Genomic DNA, 17,257 nt, shown 5'->3' on the forward strand with positions numbered 1-17,257 from the left:
TCAGCTCATTTGCACTCACCTTAAAAACAATTTGATGGCAGGGTTTCTTCCTGTGTGTGTCAGTTAGGTTTGATTTGCAGTTGGTTTTGATGAAAATAATCATGCTCCCCATCTGAAATGTTCTGGCTGATATTATCACGATTTTGCCCGGAAATCTTGAAACAAATTCTTCAGTCATATTTTCCCTGCTGCTCAAGCTAAATAGCTGCGGAAAATGCAGATACTGTATCTGGGCTGGAAATCAATAACCTGGGAGCCTGGTTTTCATAAAACAACAGCCTACTGCACATCACACAAGTGAAGAGTCGCTGTGCCGTTCGCTGATTTGCACGCTCTGCTGCGCCTCGGTACATATTGCACAGTTGACTGTGGCAAAGACGACTGCAGTCACATGAGGATGCACTTGTGAACAGGGGAGACCTTGCAATAATTACAGTGACTCAGTGCAGTGTTGGCAGCATGTCTGGGCTCTGCGCTGCTTATTTTAAAGACAGGAGGATATAGCCGAGCATCCTATTAAACCATGTTACCAAACCATGAAAATGGCCTTGCCTTTTTGCTTTCGGGCAGTGATGACTCAATTTTGAAGGCAACAACCGCAAGAGTACACTTCCTTCCCAAGATAAATAATAAATTGTGACCTTGTCCCGAACAATAAAAGCCACCGGAAGCAAGAGCTTGGATTTCATTTGAACATGTGGGCACATTACTGATCATCCACCCACCCCCGCCCTTTCCTCGCCAGCAACTCCTGTGCTAATCAGCATCAAGTACAGGAACCTTAGTGTACACAGAAGAGAGGGCACTGGATTTTTCTGATCATTTAAGCAATATATTGATGGTTCGCTAAACCCTGGCCTCCTTAGTTACTGCTGAGACGCCTGTCAAGCTAGAACAGCACAAAATTCAGTTTCCATTTGGCACCTGATATCCACATCAACAGTCCAAAGCAGGCTTCTGAGTGGTGGACTGTGTCGGCTGAAATGGCGACCGTCGCTCGCAGATTTGATCAGCTAATACACATAATCTGATGTGACTGTGTAAAAAGACTGAAGATGATCGATACAATTATCAGCACGTGTTTTATCGCTTGATAACTTTTGTTTAGTATGAGTACTAGAACACTGTGAGAACGTCCCTGCTGGTGTAAATGACGTCTTGTGAAGGTCTCTAAACGTTCCCGAAGGGTCACGGCATGGAGTTCTTTAAAGGGTTGGGTTATTCAGGATGTTCTGGGAATGTTTCGTTGACCATCACTGTGAGAAGTTCACTCTCCCGTCTGCACTAAAATCCCATAATGTCTGCAGAAAACTTTACTATTTACAGGAACCTTTAGGGAACAAACCTATAAAGTTATTTTTTGATCATGTGTAGGTGCTTCCATCACGTCACATTACAGCAGCCTTCAGGGGACCAGCCTACACTGTGATTCTTTTTGGTCTTTGCATTACTTTATAAGAATATCTGCAGCGCTTTTATTAACAATACAGGCACATTTGCAGAACCTTTAGGGGCCCTAATAATGTTTACAACATAAAACATTCATGTCTAATGCAAGACATTCTCAGCATTTCAGCTCTCATAAAATCAAAGATGTTTTCATTCTTATCAAGGGTGCTGTGGGATTTAATAATGACTTAATATGCTTAATCAGAAAGTCCAATTAACACAATGGTAATTAAATCAATCAGACTTTGTTTATGGAAATGTTTCCTTAGACAGGGTGCAATACATATTGTGAGTTACCCTGGCAAAGAAGATACACCCTTATTTTTATACAAAACGCCTTGGTAATAAAACCCCCAAACTTTCTGCTCAAACTCAAACTTACCTGTTTGTAACAGTAAGATTTTGTAACCTTTGAAATGTTATTTCATTTTCTACTATTAGAGCGGGTCAGAACCCTAAAGCAAGATGACAGCAGCACATCTCACAAGCCCAAATGCAGCTTCTACTGTATATATTTATTTATCACTATTTAACTTTTGCTTCCTTTTGCACAAAGCAGACGCACAGTTTAACCCGTTCTTTACACTTTGCTCTTATGTTTTGTGTTTTGCACAGCAGGCAGGAAAATAAAAGACCCTCCAGAGTCTTGAGATGAGTGTTGCTCTTGAGCATTAAATATGTTGTTCTTACTCCACTTTGGCATGTGGAGTAATCTTGGCAGGCCTGCAGTGTCTAGCTACAGTTGCTAAGATATGGGATTCAGTACTTTAAAGATGGAAATGTTACGCTCCTTTGTTCCATGCATTTCTTCAGTAGCAGAGCGCAATCAAAGGACAGGAAGAGAAAAGCTTGGACACGTGACATCAAGAAAATAAGAGAGGAAAAATACTCCCTCCTTTCACACAGGTACAGTGCATTAACGATATTGGCCCTTTTCTTAATCTCTCACTATTGCACATTATTACTCTGGAATAGTGACAGAACCAATGCAGAATAAAACCTCTCGTAACATTGATCCGAGGATATTAAATATTGATTTCAGCATTATGATGGATCCCAGAAGCAGAAAATAAATTTCATTTGAAGGAGCATATTTAATTCTGTGAGCAAAGATCGCACCCGCTGGCACAAATCAATCAGTTGTTCATCATCATCTTCATCATCACCACCACCACCAACACCACTATCATCACCACAACAAAGATAATGATCAGCTCCATCTCGCAGGCAAAGAGAATGTGACTTGTGCTAATGAGATCCTTCCTCCAAGGCTAGGATTAGGAGAGTTGGCTGACAAAGATAAAGTGCATATGCTCTTCAGATAAGACAATAGATATGCAGGATGAGCCTATTTGCATTATGACCCGTGCTGCTCTTCCTCCTGCTGCAGCTCTAAAATTTCATGGAACATCAGAAATATTTTGAAAATCTCCCATCAGTGAAGTCTTCCCTCACTGGGGTCTCTGGAAACTTTCCGGGAGAGGAGCTTTGTGCATCACATAACCCCTTCAAGACAACTCTCGCTCATCTTGGACAAGTGCAGACAAAGAATCCTCAGCTCATTTTATTCTGACACATGGAAAGTCTGAAAAACAAACATGACTGAAATGAAGCTTTCTCCCATTGAAGTGTTTTATTCCAGCATGACAATAGCTTAAGGTGTGCAGTTAAAAATATGGCAAGTCATGTAATTATTTTAATTACTTCATTACATTACATTACATGACCTTTCTAGGAAATGTTGCAAACTGGGCAATAAAGCTAAAAAGTCCCAACAACATCATTTTAAACCAGGCGGTACTGAACACTGATTACGTGTGATTGGCAGACCAGAGGCGGTGCAAATTCAAACAAGAGAACCAATTAAAAGCTCATAATTTGAATACACACTGCCCAATGAATGGAGCCTGTTGCATTCTACGCAGGAGCTTTTTAAGGAAAATAACACATCTGGAAATGTGTCAATCAAAATCTCTTTTGATTAGTTACTGTAATTTAATTACATACTGTTTCTCAATAACTGTAAGAGATTACAGTTATATTTATATTGTAATTGAATTAGTTACTGCTGTTAATTGTAACTTGTTACTCCCCAACACAGATTGAACTGCAGTCATTCTGCAGGTTGATGAATGTGGTCTGACCACATTCTCATCAGTCGTGCTTTAGTCTGGCTGTACAGTCTCTCTGCACACATTTCTTCTACATCTGCTTTGCTTTGCTTCTGGCAGCTGAGCATCAGAATAGCTTGAGGCTGCTGTTAATGATTAATGTTTTTTTTGCTGCGAAAAGTGGGTAGAGTAAATTTTGTTGTGTCATCGATAGTTTGTGGTGCGTAATCAATACTTTTCGAAGGCTTTTCATATGAAATCTGAAGTCAGAACGCATGTGTCACTTGCTGACTTATTAAAACTTTTTTTATTGGACAAGATCTTTGTGTTACTCTTAATGTGGCTGCAAGTTTGCATCAAACACAGCTCAGTTCATTTTCGCCTTGTTTTCAGGGGGTCCTGGGCACTTTTTTCAAAACAAATACTAAAAACAAAAGCACAACATATGAAATCGAACCTTGTCGATCAGGTGCCCTAATGTTTAGATCTCAGTTTCTGCCTGAGAGCCTGCAGACTAGTTGTATTTCCTGTGTAGCTCAGATATTAGCACCACCATACTGGGGGCTCTCAAATGCAGCATTCCTTAACACCGTTTTAGAAACAGTTATTGATGCCACAAGTATTTTATTGTTGTGGGTAACTACGGGAAAAAATGATATCATACTGAGATATTTCCAGTGTAGACAAAAAGGATCAGGAACTCAGGTATAACCGGTAAATATCAGTTATCCATTAGCAAATTTGCAAAACATTTTTTATCGGCTCAGAATTGTGCTCAAATCTTCAAAGGTTGAGACGCTGAACATGTCATAGACTTGCAGAAATGACCTGTTTTCCACTGACAGTAACCTCAAGCTGATGTAGGCGATGCAACGTAGCAACAAGACATGTGGCATCCAGTGTCTTCGCTGCGGCTCTCACTGCGACTCCCTCCACCTACCTGCAAGCCTCACAAGAAGTTCACTTCATATTGGATATTAGGTGTTTGCTTGATTCATCTTCCATCATAAAGACTCATAAAGCAAAGTACAGAATTGAGCTGAATGTTATTATAACTCGACCTGCTCGCGCAATTTTTTCTCAGTATCTTCTATTGTGCAGAATACCCAGTATTCAAAAGCAAATATTAATATAACCTTCCTCCTGTCACAAACAGCCGGCAGTGAAATGGGAAAGCAGTTGTGTTGGGAAGGATACAACCACCTGGGGTTGAAGCGGAGGGAGCAGACATGTAAGTAATGTGGCTACAGCTCAAGGGTCAAATTTCAATACCTCATTGCAATGCCTGACAATGATATTTATGATATAATAATTTATCCAAAGCAATTACTGTGCATCAAAAGTTCTGAGCCTTTTTGAGAACATATCTATTTGGGGAATCCAAATCTTGCTGTGCAGCTACCTGAAAGGATTTTATTCACCAAATATGAGATCTGAATACCAATGTGTGCAGGTATTAAGTCCCTGCTGCATGGATGCTGATACGCAGCCTAAGTCCTCAGGTGCTGCATGTCCTCAAACATGTCGCCAAACTAAGAAATCCACTTCCTCTTTGTTTTACTTTCATGTCCTTAGAAGCCATATGAAGCAAACTTCATATGAAAGAGAAAAAGAAGGGGGGAAAACTGTCACCTTGATGTTTCCACTGCAGTTTTTCATTGAAGCTGGTCTCAGAGGACAAGTGCTAAGGAAAACATCATTATGTGGGGAGAAATGTACCGGTAATAAACCCAAATGGCACTGAGAGGTGCGGTTGTCAGCCATGATAAATGGCACCTATGCATCCTGAATGTGTTTGGTGCCCTTGCCATGTTGACTCCCTCCTCTGAGGGCGGGCTCTTGTCTGCTGGGTTTGGCCTGGAGCTCCAACCTTAACCCCGCCGCCTGGGGCTCGACGCTGACAGGACGGAGGCGGCGGCGCCGAGATTGCCAGGAATTCTGACTCACATTATGTTCATTCGCTCTGCGGTTAAAATGAGTTCAAAGTGTCATTTTTTACTTCGAGAAGGAATCCTGTAGCATAAGCATACTTCCTTTTAAAATTGTTGTATAAGAAAAAATAATTTACACTGCTTTATGGGATGTATTTTTCACCTGTATTCATTATCCATCCAACGACATATACAGTAGTCGGATGAAATTTTGTAACTGCTCATGTTGATATGTAATAATATAATAAACAAAAACCACGGCCAGGCTTAACTTACATATGTCAGACTTGAATGGAAGTAGAGCTTCAGTCTAATGATGATCTGAGGAGTAATATTTAATTATATCAGGCATTACATCAGAGCTTTATGCTGCATGACTGCCGCGACAAAACAGTATAAAATGCAAAACAAAAACACTGAATAATAAATGTTAGCGCATAAAGAATAAATAATTTGAAGCTAAAATAACAGCGGTGGGAAAACAACTTAATTTCATCTTTGAAGAAATGGGTGTACCATATTGTTAAAGGGGTTTGGGCCTACAAGCAACCATGTGTCATCAAGATATTTGGACTGCAGTTCACTCTGTCTCATTCATCTCATTCATTTAGCCAAATTCTATCGGAGCAGAAACATTACTTCTAAAGAAACTGCGTTTCAGTTTCATGTGTTCCTCTGGGAGCAAACGTTTGTGTCTCGTGGCGATGCTCTGCTCCTCTGATCTCTACTCCTTCCTCTCCAGAATTTATCCCGACCAAGTTTCTCTCAGGTCACATTGGGACGTGACTTTTACCAGTCACATCCCCAGCTAATCCAACTTGCATACAAAACCGAGTAGCTGTAGTCTGTTAGAGTAGACACTAAGGCTACATTGTGCGCAATAATAACCTGAAGTTGCTCCCATCATCTTTACTAGGAAGAGGTCATAATGTTCAAGCAGCATTTAAATGCATGCATTATTTAAAGAAATTATTATGGGGAAAAAAGGAGGACAAAACACCATAAGATATTTCTTAATGTAAGAAAAACTGGACAGGGATTAGGCAATACAGGGAATGAGCAACAACCCCAATCACCATGAAGTTATTTAGTAATTAGGTATAAAAGAACCGCTGGAATCTCAACATTTAAAAGCAGAAAGTGTGCCAGCAAGCTTTGCAATACAAAAAGGAAACACAGAGTCTCAAACAAAGCAGTAGAGATAGCTCGAAGTTGTTTTGTGGTTAGGCAGCCTCACTAAATGCGTGCTTACAGATGCAGCGAACGCTCTGTGTGAGCACACTGTTTTCAGATTGTGTGCCTGTGAGATGAATGCTCCTTGGTAATCTTGTAAGACTAAACACTTTTGCTGCATGAACTCTGATTCATTTTCATTTGATTCAGAGCATTAATATTAAATTGCACCGTCATATCCATGCGTAATTATATCTACTTTAACCTGGTCAGCGAGAGTTGCTTCCATTAAGCAATGTTGATTCGTAGCAGACCAGCATGGGGTTTCTAAACAAATACTGAATAAATGAAATGGAAACTGATGTAGTCTGGTGTACTGCTGTGAAATAGAATCCACAAGACGTGTCTCAAGTTCGGGGAGAGGGCATGAAAACAGGAAAATGGATGATTATAGAGAAGGCAAATTACATTAGTGTGTCGAATTAAAGAGACGTCTGGTATATCCAGCTGAGATAGAAGCAAAGAGCCAGAGTGAGAGAGGGGAAATGGCATAAGATGAATGCAAAAGACAGGGACAAAGACATTGTGTGTGAGAGTGAGAGATGCAAGGGAGGAAGGATGAGAGGAAGGGATAAGCACGATGCTAAAAATACCTCCCCACCCTACGAGTTTTCATCTATTGGCAAGGACGACGTGTGCTGAAATAAAGCTGTGAGCTTGTTATTGTTATTTCATTATTCCCTGTGTTTTGTGTACAGCACATACAGTGGACCCCATGACGAGGGAAAGGCTTGGGTGGGTTGCTGTCTATGGAGAAGAACAAAAGTGCACAATCGACCCACTGAGAGCAAATTAAAGAAAACAGCATCAAAATTATATCATTAAGGATCTCTAATGCAATCAAAACATAAAAGCAGACTGGCTACATTATCTGAAATCGTAAACTTGTCAGCTGGGTGGATGTATATGGAGCATCGGTTTTTGCATTTTTGATTGCAGAACGTGCTAATACAAATCAACACTCTGCAGCAGTAATGCGAGAAGAGGAAGAGTATGTCGAGGCGGTGCAAACAACGCTGGTTACGAAACATAATAAAAAAATAGCTTTGTGAATGATTTAGGAAATACATGCAACCTGTTTGTTCAGCCTTCAGGTTACACACGATTCATCCTGCTGAGAAATTCTGAATGTGAACAAAACAATGTAAACACCACGGGGTACCTTTAATTTTCAACTTTTGCCTCATTTTTTGGGAAAATTACCCCAGTCTCAAAGTGTTCCACTAATGCATTTTTTTCTCACAGCATGAGATGCCCCCCCCAACATCCCAGAGGCAGAACATATATTAAGCATGATGTGCTGGGCCTTGAAACACTCTGACTCACAAGCCCTAGCTGTGTGGTATTGCAGATATGCTGTGGGTTATACAAGGAGGACATGGCAGTATTTATCGTCAGTGGACAGATTTGCCAGTTTGTTGTGAAACAAGTGAATAAACTGCTGACAACCCTTAGAGATGGTTAAAACACAGCGTGGCACACAGGGAGAACATTATATTATTTCTCTCCTGCTGTCAGATATTGTATTCACTTAAGGAGAGCAGCTCTTAACTGCATTCTTTTCTGTTCTATTGTTGCTGTGTTAACCAAGGCTTAAAGAACGTTCATGATTTTCTGATTATGTCTATAAAATAGTTCTTTGTCGCACTCTTCTCGTGTCACAGGCCACACATGTGTCTGTATGTCCTGTAACGCTCATATGTGGCTGCACAACATGAGAATGGTGCAGGAATATAAAAAGAAGTGGTTGATGTTGGCTACCAATCAACCCCCCAAAAGAAGAACTAGTTCATTATCTTCTTTATTCGTTGCAGAGGTGGCTGACGTTCAGACTTTTTCAGACCTTCCGGCCCAATTTGCATAAAGATGCAATATTTATTTCTGTTGGAATCTATACTGATTTGTTCATAAAATCCCTTCAGCTATTCATAGCTGCGTCTGAATGGCCAGTTGCAGCCATGGCGTCACGCTGGGTGTCGTAAAACGGCGTCGTTAAAGGAGTTAACGATGCCCCCTTTCACGTTAATTAGTTGCAAACGGCTATGTTCAGTTCGCCGTTCATCAAAACCACAAGCATGTTCAATGACGGTGCTCTTGTAACATGTTCATGCAGGACACTGCTAATTAGCAATTAAGTTAATGCCACGTTCTGCTGAAGATGATAGAAATGTCATTAGTTTTGCAAGTATTTGGTTATAAATCAAATAACCATTGGACAAATTAAACATTTGACCTGATGATGGTGCGAGATGAACAGTCAGGAGGTTAAGTAAAGCAATGTGAAAGTGCCATTAATCCTGAGATTTCATGACAATCGTGCCAATAGTTCTCAATGAAAGTTGCCTCTGCTAGTTGAGATATTTCAGTGTGGACAGAAGTGGTGCATCTGGCACATTGGTACCATGGACTCACCTCAAACACTTAATGTCTGTTTGAATGTCTAAACAACAGAGAGAGACAAATCCACATCACCACTGATGCAGCACAGGAGAGGAGCAAAAACATACACCCAAGATGTTGCCAATAAAGCCCCAGAATTCACCAAACATGCAAGGTTCCCTGTAAAGCGCATGGAAGGAGGGGTAAACTACAAAGTTCAACTCCTTACGGTCACGGGCCAGTAACACTGAAAGGACAGAGAGTGAATCTGGAGGTGGGAGGACAACAGTGTGACGCTGCCGGACGTCGAGCAGAGCGGGCAACGAACCACTCAGACCACTAACTTACCTGGACAGAGAGAGGAGTGGTAGCCAAGAAGCAAATCTTAACATGGTGACAGAATCAGCTCTGTGTAACAGCAACGCAGCAGAGGCAGAGGAGGAACGAGTCAGGTCTCAGCAGCCTTTTCCAGGGCAAAATCAGGCATTGGCAACCAGGCCGTGCAACAGAAGGGGGCCCTGACATTGATTAGCATGAGCCAGAATATCACAGCCTGACATAGGAGAGAGATCGTAGATGTTTCAAAAAATCAACACGGACACACACCCAGCCAGAACAAAACTAAAACCAGAGCGTACAGGTTCGGAAGAGGAGTGGCGGATGTCATACATGTGTGAGTGCAACATCCGTCCTTGAGCAGTGGCGGAGGTGGAGGTGGGACGGTGGTGGATCTGATATGCCATTTACCAGCTAGTTGAACCGCTGTGCTGACATCTTCTCTCAAGCGGCATCACAACATTTCACGCTGTAAATCATCTGAGATCTGATGACTCTCACGTGACGTGCCACGAGACCTTCACTCCTAGTGTGTGACCTCAGTGACGCTCACGTCACAACACGGTGCGAAGGAGGTTAAAGGGACCTCAGTCAAGCCTTGAGTGTCAGCGTAGCAATGTTTACCCGTTTCATAACACAGAGGAGTGAGGATAAATGTCTTATTTCCACTACCAACATTTACTAGTGAAGCACTAAGTGGAATCACTCACTATCATGCAAACTCTGTGGTTCTGTTATATTATTCTGGTCTAAATTATGTTGTTTTTCTTGTACATGTGCAAAACATAATGCACTGCCACAGTGTTTGCCTGTCACCGCTGTGCCTCTTATTTGCACTGAATACAATCACACTGAGGTTATAGCTTCACTTAATTCTTCACTGTGTTTTATATAAATTTAGATACGGGCTTGTGAACACAGCGTTTCTATTCTATTCATTACAGTATTACGACTTGCAGCATTTCTTGTTTTTTAAATTTCTATTTTACATCCTATTCTATTGTACTTTCTTTCTTTTATTCTCATTCTTATTTGTGTAGTCGCACCTTACCCCCCCGCCCTCAGCTGTGTACTGTGTATGTGGATGAAGGACTATAAACAAAACTGAAATAAATGCAATGTTATTTTCATGTATGTTTTATAGTTTTCCTCAAATTATTTTACTTTTTTGATTTTATATGTCATTGGGTTTCTAATTTTGTTTGAGGATTATTAGCCTGAAATATTATGTATATATTTATGGTCATGAATACCTGTGAAGAATACTTGACGATCTCCTGCTTGTCTTCATCCTGTTACACAATAAGAGTGGCTTTGACCACCGTAGTCATCGTGGTTGCCTGATGTATGAATTTTAGTCTTAATGTTAGTTTTGTGTCCCCGTCTGCATCTGACATGTTGGTATATTAGCTCTAAAGCGCTGGTTTTCCAGACTATCCTTACTTCAAAGATTTCCTGTTCCTATCCTCAGTGTGTACACAGCATGATTGTGCTAATTGAGATAAAACGGTTCCCATGAGGACATCTGACAGAAATAATAATCACTCAGCACAATTATAATGAGGACAAATGTACACGAAATCAGTTTGAGTGAGATTCTGCAGCAAAACAATAGCAGCCTTTTAGCGTAAACATTCGCGTCCCTTCCTCGTGCGAAAGTTGTTGTTATGGCAACAATTCCGACTGGAAAGCTGTGAAGCTGTCAGAACCTGCATTCGCAGAAGCAGAAACTCACATTAGCCTCGGTCGGCGGGGCCAGATCAGCCTCGTGTCACCGTGTCTGTACATTTCTTGGGTCGCTGTAATGTGTAAGGCTTTGTTTCAACAGTATACAATTCCTCATTAATGTCAATGAGACCACTACTTAGCAATGCAGAGCAAAAAACAAGTTTAACCTGGCTCCACTTTTGCTGCAATGGAATGCAAAGTCATCTGGCATCACACTGCAATGGCCAATTATTTCTGTACAAGCACACATTCCCTGTAGATATTTGTATAATTGTAGCCCACTGTTTACCCTGCAATCGTCAACACAGAGGAAGAAATGACTGTCTGCATGATAACTACACAAAGTGGCAAAGTCCTGCCTCACAAAGTGCTGCGTGGTGTTTGGACTTGTAACAAGCCCTAACAGTCATGGATGTGTTACTCAAAGGTCCTGTAAATATATCCGCTTGTTAGTAAAATTATCGGTCAGAGTTGAGAATTAATTGTTTATTTCACACGAGAGGTATCTGTTGCTGAGTGCGTCTGTGCACCAATCAAAATACAGCAATTTAAATCAGTCAATCAAATCTGATCAAACCACAACCAGGGGGTGGTCCATATCAAGCAGATAAGCTGGTGTTTTGACTGTTTAAGTGTCAATAAATCATAATGAAGGACATTATTTTAAAATGTGATCGTTGTTTCATTGTTTCTGACTATTGAATGCCATTGAGGATTTGTTTTGAAGCCACATTTTCAGGGACTTTCAGCTGGACTTCCTGCATTGCACTTCATCTTCTCACCAGCACCACACCTTTGCATTTTTTTAAAAAACGGTGCTATTTTTAGCGTAAACACGGCTCGATGTGTGATATTGTGTTAGCAAGCATCTACTCAGCCAACTGCAAAGAGGAATTTCCATATGGAGAACAGTAACACATCACACCTAACACATTACGGCGTCAGAAAGCTGCCTGGGCAGCCGAGGCAGTCGGGTGGAGTCTCTTGTAGAACTGCAAGTTTAAATCCAGCTCAGAGCCTGCCATGCCTCTGTTTGTTCATCTGAAACTCAAACCATGACATATAGTAAGAAGCAGTGCTTCAGTTGGACAAGTACCACTTCCCACTCCCCTTGTCTCTACTTGCACCCTTGTAGAGATTTACTCTACGTGTGGAGAGATGCTTCAACGCCAAGAACTGTGTCTGATCCTCTGCAAGATGATCACTAGACCTTTGGATAGAATTCCCACGATGAGGTTGAAAGTTTTCAACTTCAGTTTAAAGTGAAGAAATAGCTTTGTGCTAAAAGCTCATTTTAGCAAGATGAGCATGGCGATGACTTATCTGATGAGGTGCACAGTTTTTCTAGAGATAAAAAGCAACATGGAGGTGGCTGCTACTACTACTGGGCTTCAATGTTCTGCAGCAGAGTTAAAGTTTATGTTTAAAAGCAATAAATAAAGTAAAAATGCCCTAAACATGCCTTCAAACCATTATTTTATAGAGCTTATCTTTATTCTATTCTACACTAAATAAAAAAAAGTAATAATAAGCAAGAGTAAATGATGAGGAAATAAATGCAGTATTTCATTCTTTAAGAAAGCAGCAAACCAGGAAAGCTGTTGAAGCCTGTGGAAAATGTAGAAACTATCACAGCAGATCTTTACATGTACGTACAATCAAGTCGAAACCTTCTAGCATGAGTGTGACACTTCCTCTGCAGTGACTCATTTTTCACCATGTGCTATAAATCATATGATGCATGAATAGATGTAATGGTTCAATGCAACATCAAGAGCCATAATGACACAAAAACAGTGATGAACCGACCAAAGAAAAAAACACAAGCCAGCACTAATGCTGAAAGCGGAGCTTCCACATTGTCTTGGGGAGAGAAAGCTGCATAAAGCCTTCTGTGGCTCCAGAGCAGCGAAAATTCAGATTCTATTCCTCAAGTGATGTCACTCGAGTCACTGTTGAGTACAAGCCTGAATATCTGACCTCTGCAGCCCGCTCCTCATCGCTAGCTCGTTAGCCGCTACTAGCACAACACAGACCAAACTGTTGGCAGTTGCATTGTGGGTCATGTAGGACCCAGGTTTAGACAAGGAAGCAGAATACATAGAATAAAAAAAGGTGGCACCAGGCGAACTCTTTTAATCACGTAGAGCGTGTTTGCTTGATGACAAAATGAAAATCATAACACCTGCACGTTTCTCTGATACATTTTGTCAATAGACTGCTTTAAGTTCACTTAGGTAATATTTTATTCATTTGATTTTTCAAAACTAGCTTTTATAATTCTTTTTTTTTTTACGTGGAGTTACAATCGAACATAAAACACCCAAGAAGAAATAAAAGAGGAGCAAACAAAGAGAATTTATAATCATCATTTATAGTTCATGGTCATTTTCCTCAGACTCATTCCAAGTACAGGTCTCTGGAAAGCAGAATTGACTGACAGAATGACAGAACAAACACAGAACAGTTGAAACGGAGACTTATTTGAGCTATTCTCCTCTGGTTTTGCATCAGCCCAAGCACACATTGGACAATCGTATAATACCACTTGGAAACACACACAGCAAGTTAATTCATCTTTATCATCATCCATCATCATCATCATCATCATCGTCGCCGTCGTCGTCACTCATATTCTTGGTCTTCATTCTCACTCATGTAAGTCAGGATTGAGGAGGAAGGCAGTGATTCTACCAGTATCCTTGAAAGAGAGCCACACAAGTTGTCATGCCACGCTATCAACGCCTTGTGCAGTTTTTGGGTACGGTTAGGCTACTACTGGTCCGGGATCAGCTATCTCAGGTTGGCATTTGTATAAAAACTATATAGGAACACATGTAAAAACAGGGGAGAATCAAATCATTATCCAACTGAAAATAAAAATGCAGATGTCTTCATAAAATCTTCTATGTCTAGCAACACTTATTAACACTTATGTCTTCTTTTTGACCGTTTTTTTTTAGTTTTATTCCAAAATGGTTGAGGAGCAGTTATAGTTTGCATCATCTATACAACAGGCTATAAAACACCACTTTGTCACAGTCCAGAAAGCACATATAGATGTGGTTGTACTGTATATCAACATATGTACTGTAATAAGATAATTTTGCGTGCATGGCTCCCGACTGATCGCTTGTCAGAGATCCCCATGGTTCTGAGGAAACTCTCTCCTTTGAGTTCACTGATGTGAAAACGAAGGCCTCCAGATTTTCTTACTGGCACAATGGACTTATTCTTCTTTTAAAACATAGTCTTTCAAGAGAAACTGCCATCCGTTCTCATCTTTGCACTGCGGCAGCTCAGTCAGCCAGGAATTAGTCTTTGCCGGCCATCGCCGCTGCTTCAGTGTGTACTTTGGCTGATTCCTCGGACGCCCATCAGGGGAATTGTTCTCTCTCAATACGCGGCCACCTGATTTTTTTTTTTCCTCTTCATCCACAGTAAATGTTTGGCGTATTTATGTATGTATTTATTTATGCATTGTGTCATTTTCTGTAGAAAAAGTCTCAACAACACAAAACACAGGCAATGTAAATGAAAACGTTTAAGTTTGTAATGCTGGATCTCCCTTTGCAGAGTGTCTCTGCGCTCCTCTGTTTGCCAGAAACAAGGGAGTTAGATCACAATATCCCAGCCAAGGAAGCAAGTCACAGATGGGTTAATGCTGTTTGGTTGACATGTTAGATATGTGTTCAGTTCCTTTTCAGATGGTTGCCAGAGCCATTATTCCATCAGTCTCTTTCTGGACAGTAAATAGTTTCCACTGTCGAGTGCTTGAGTCTAAAGAAAGTTATTTTTTTCATTTGTCATATTTACTTTTCAGAGCATTGTCTTATAGGAAAAAGTGACTAAATAATGTTCATCTTTGTTATTATACTGTACACATGTTGATGTCCTGATTTGTCTGTTCGATTAATGTTAAAGTTGGTCTGGCAAAGACCAAAGCTTTGACAATCACACGTAGTACTCCTTGTCCTTGTTCTTCTTGTTCTTGCTTGAGGTTTTTGCGGTGTTGACTGGCTTCTCTTTGACAACGGTGCCGTTGGACTGCGCCGAGTTGCTGATGTAGTTGCGACTCTCGTCCACGTGGTACGACCCTTCGTCTCTGTTCCGGTATTTGTACATGGCGTAGAGAAGGATGAGAATGCACAGCGCCGCCGCCGCTACAATGCCGACCACCATCCCCGTCGTGCTGCTGGACTCTCGGAAGACCTCCGACGTGCCCGGGAAGCCGTTCGTTCCGGTGCCAGTGGGATTGGCTGCAAGGGAGACAGAGATACGATTACCACGGATGGACTAAGCTCGCCATCCTTTCCATTTTATCATTATTACTATAACTAGATTTATGGCAGTGAATGAACGCATTTCTTCTCTGCATGTGTGGATCAATATTTCAGTTTAATGGTGAATGATAGTGCAGACACCACGCCTCAAGGTTGCTCAAGCTGCACGTAGATGCAGATGGCTGAGAGGATTGGCTGTCCTGCCTGACAGAAGAGCATGCAGTTGCACAGTGACGAGACAACAAACAATGTCAACCACCAATGATGCTAAATAAAATGGCGTACAATGATGAGGATGAGAGGGGTCCCAGTCAAAGTCTTTCTGCCTCAACTAAAAAAGTTTAATACAAAAGTATCTGAATCTTAAAGCCTTTAACAATCTAACTGGTATGCAAGCTTAAACTGTAAAAGTTACCCTCAGAGTTATATGAAACACAGGTGCCTCCATGTGGATTTTCACATAAAACTCTAAAATACTTCATATTTCACATCATTTGACAGTCACAGAACCCAAAAATTACTCTAGAAATTAAATTGAAATGCCTCACAATCAATTCCTGCAGCGCCCTGAAGAAATACAAGTATTAAAGAGCTTTCAATAAATGTAGAAGTTGGACATTTTTGTAGACTTTGCCCCCCGTACATGTCATTTTACGTGGCTAATCTACTGCCCATCAGTATTTTAATTCCTGCAGAACATTATTCCGATGACATTCACTGAACTGTAATTGTTCATATATGGGAGGGTGCAGAAGGTGAGGCGCTGTAGGATAGAGAGATCTGCTCAGTTCAGGAGCGAAGCTGACAAGAAGACTAATGTGTTAATGACTCATTAAGAAGCACAGCCTAAAGCTCGCAGCCCTTAACGTGGCTCACAGCACAGTCATGAATGAACAGGCCGCACTTCCAGCGTTCACTATACATCCAAGCAGCATGACTGTATCACACAGTCACTGGAAATAAATCTTTCAGAGAGAAACAATTCTTCAATTGACTCAGCAGATTTTGCCAAAGGCTGTCCCCACTTCTGTTCTGAGATGGTGCCATTCAATGGAACATATTCTGCAAACACGTCAGCCCCCTGATATTATTCAGTCCTCCTGGCACATCTCTGTGTGTTTTTGTAGCAGTCATCATTTCTGCTTAAGCCCTCTTTGTTGCATTTGTGAAATCCAAACACTCAACAGTAACATTTGGAAATGAAAGCACGCTGGTTCTACTGGATTGGGGGAAAAAAAAAAACAAATACATACATATATATATATATATATATTTGAGGGATTTACAGCTGGGTTCAGATCATAGTTGTGTTGACGTGAAGATGCTATGCTTTGATTTGCATTAACATTGAGCAAACAAGCAATGACTACAGCCCCGTAAATAACTGTGTTGACATGAAGGTCTGAAGCATTTCCTCTGTGTTGATTGGACAGTTTTGTTAAAGGTATGTAACAGGCGTTGCAGTGTTCCTCCTTGCCCTTGGCCACCGAGTGCTGAAACACTCTCACTGAGTGATCTCTGAATGCACTGTAGTGATGGTAACCCCGTACTCTGAAGCGCCGTATGGCCCACTTTCTAACTCGCTGTAAAACCTTGATGGTGCTGCATACGATGAAAATGTATCTTTGTTTCATGGGTGTTTACTTAAGGCTGTGTTATTATTTCTCCCTTTAAACATGTTATGAACTGCAGAAATCTAATTTTGGAGGTGAAATGCATGGAGGCATGCTAGGTTCATATGTGATGAATATTGAGCAACATTTTAACGTATTTGCATAGTGTTTGTCAAGCAAGCAAGGCTTCATCT

The 17,257-nt window shown here is 41.0% G+C and overlaps 1 protein-coding gene across 1 annotated transcript in view; it reads right to left on the bottom strand.

Annotated features, from left to right (window-relative positions):
* Positions 1–13,585: 13,585 nt before the first annotated feature.
* Positions 13,586–17,257, bottom strand: part of LOC121614372 (neurexin-1a-like) — a 247,551-nt gene continuing 243,879 nt past the window's right edge. The window contains 1 exon segment of the mRNA XM_041948203.1: positions 13,586–15,426. Within this exon segment, the coding sequence (XP_041804137.1) occupies positions 15,122–15,426 (305 nt within the window). The 3' untranslated portion in view covers positions 13,586–15,121.

The sequence above is a fragment of the Chelmon rostratus genome, chromosome 11, assembly GCF_017976325.1.
Source record: "Chelmon rostratus isolate fCheRos1 chromosome 11, fCheRos1.pri, whole genome shotgun sequence".
NCBI lineage: Eukaryota > Metazoa > Chordata > Actinopteri > Chaetodontiformes > Chaetodontidae > Chelmon > Chelmon rostratus.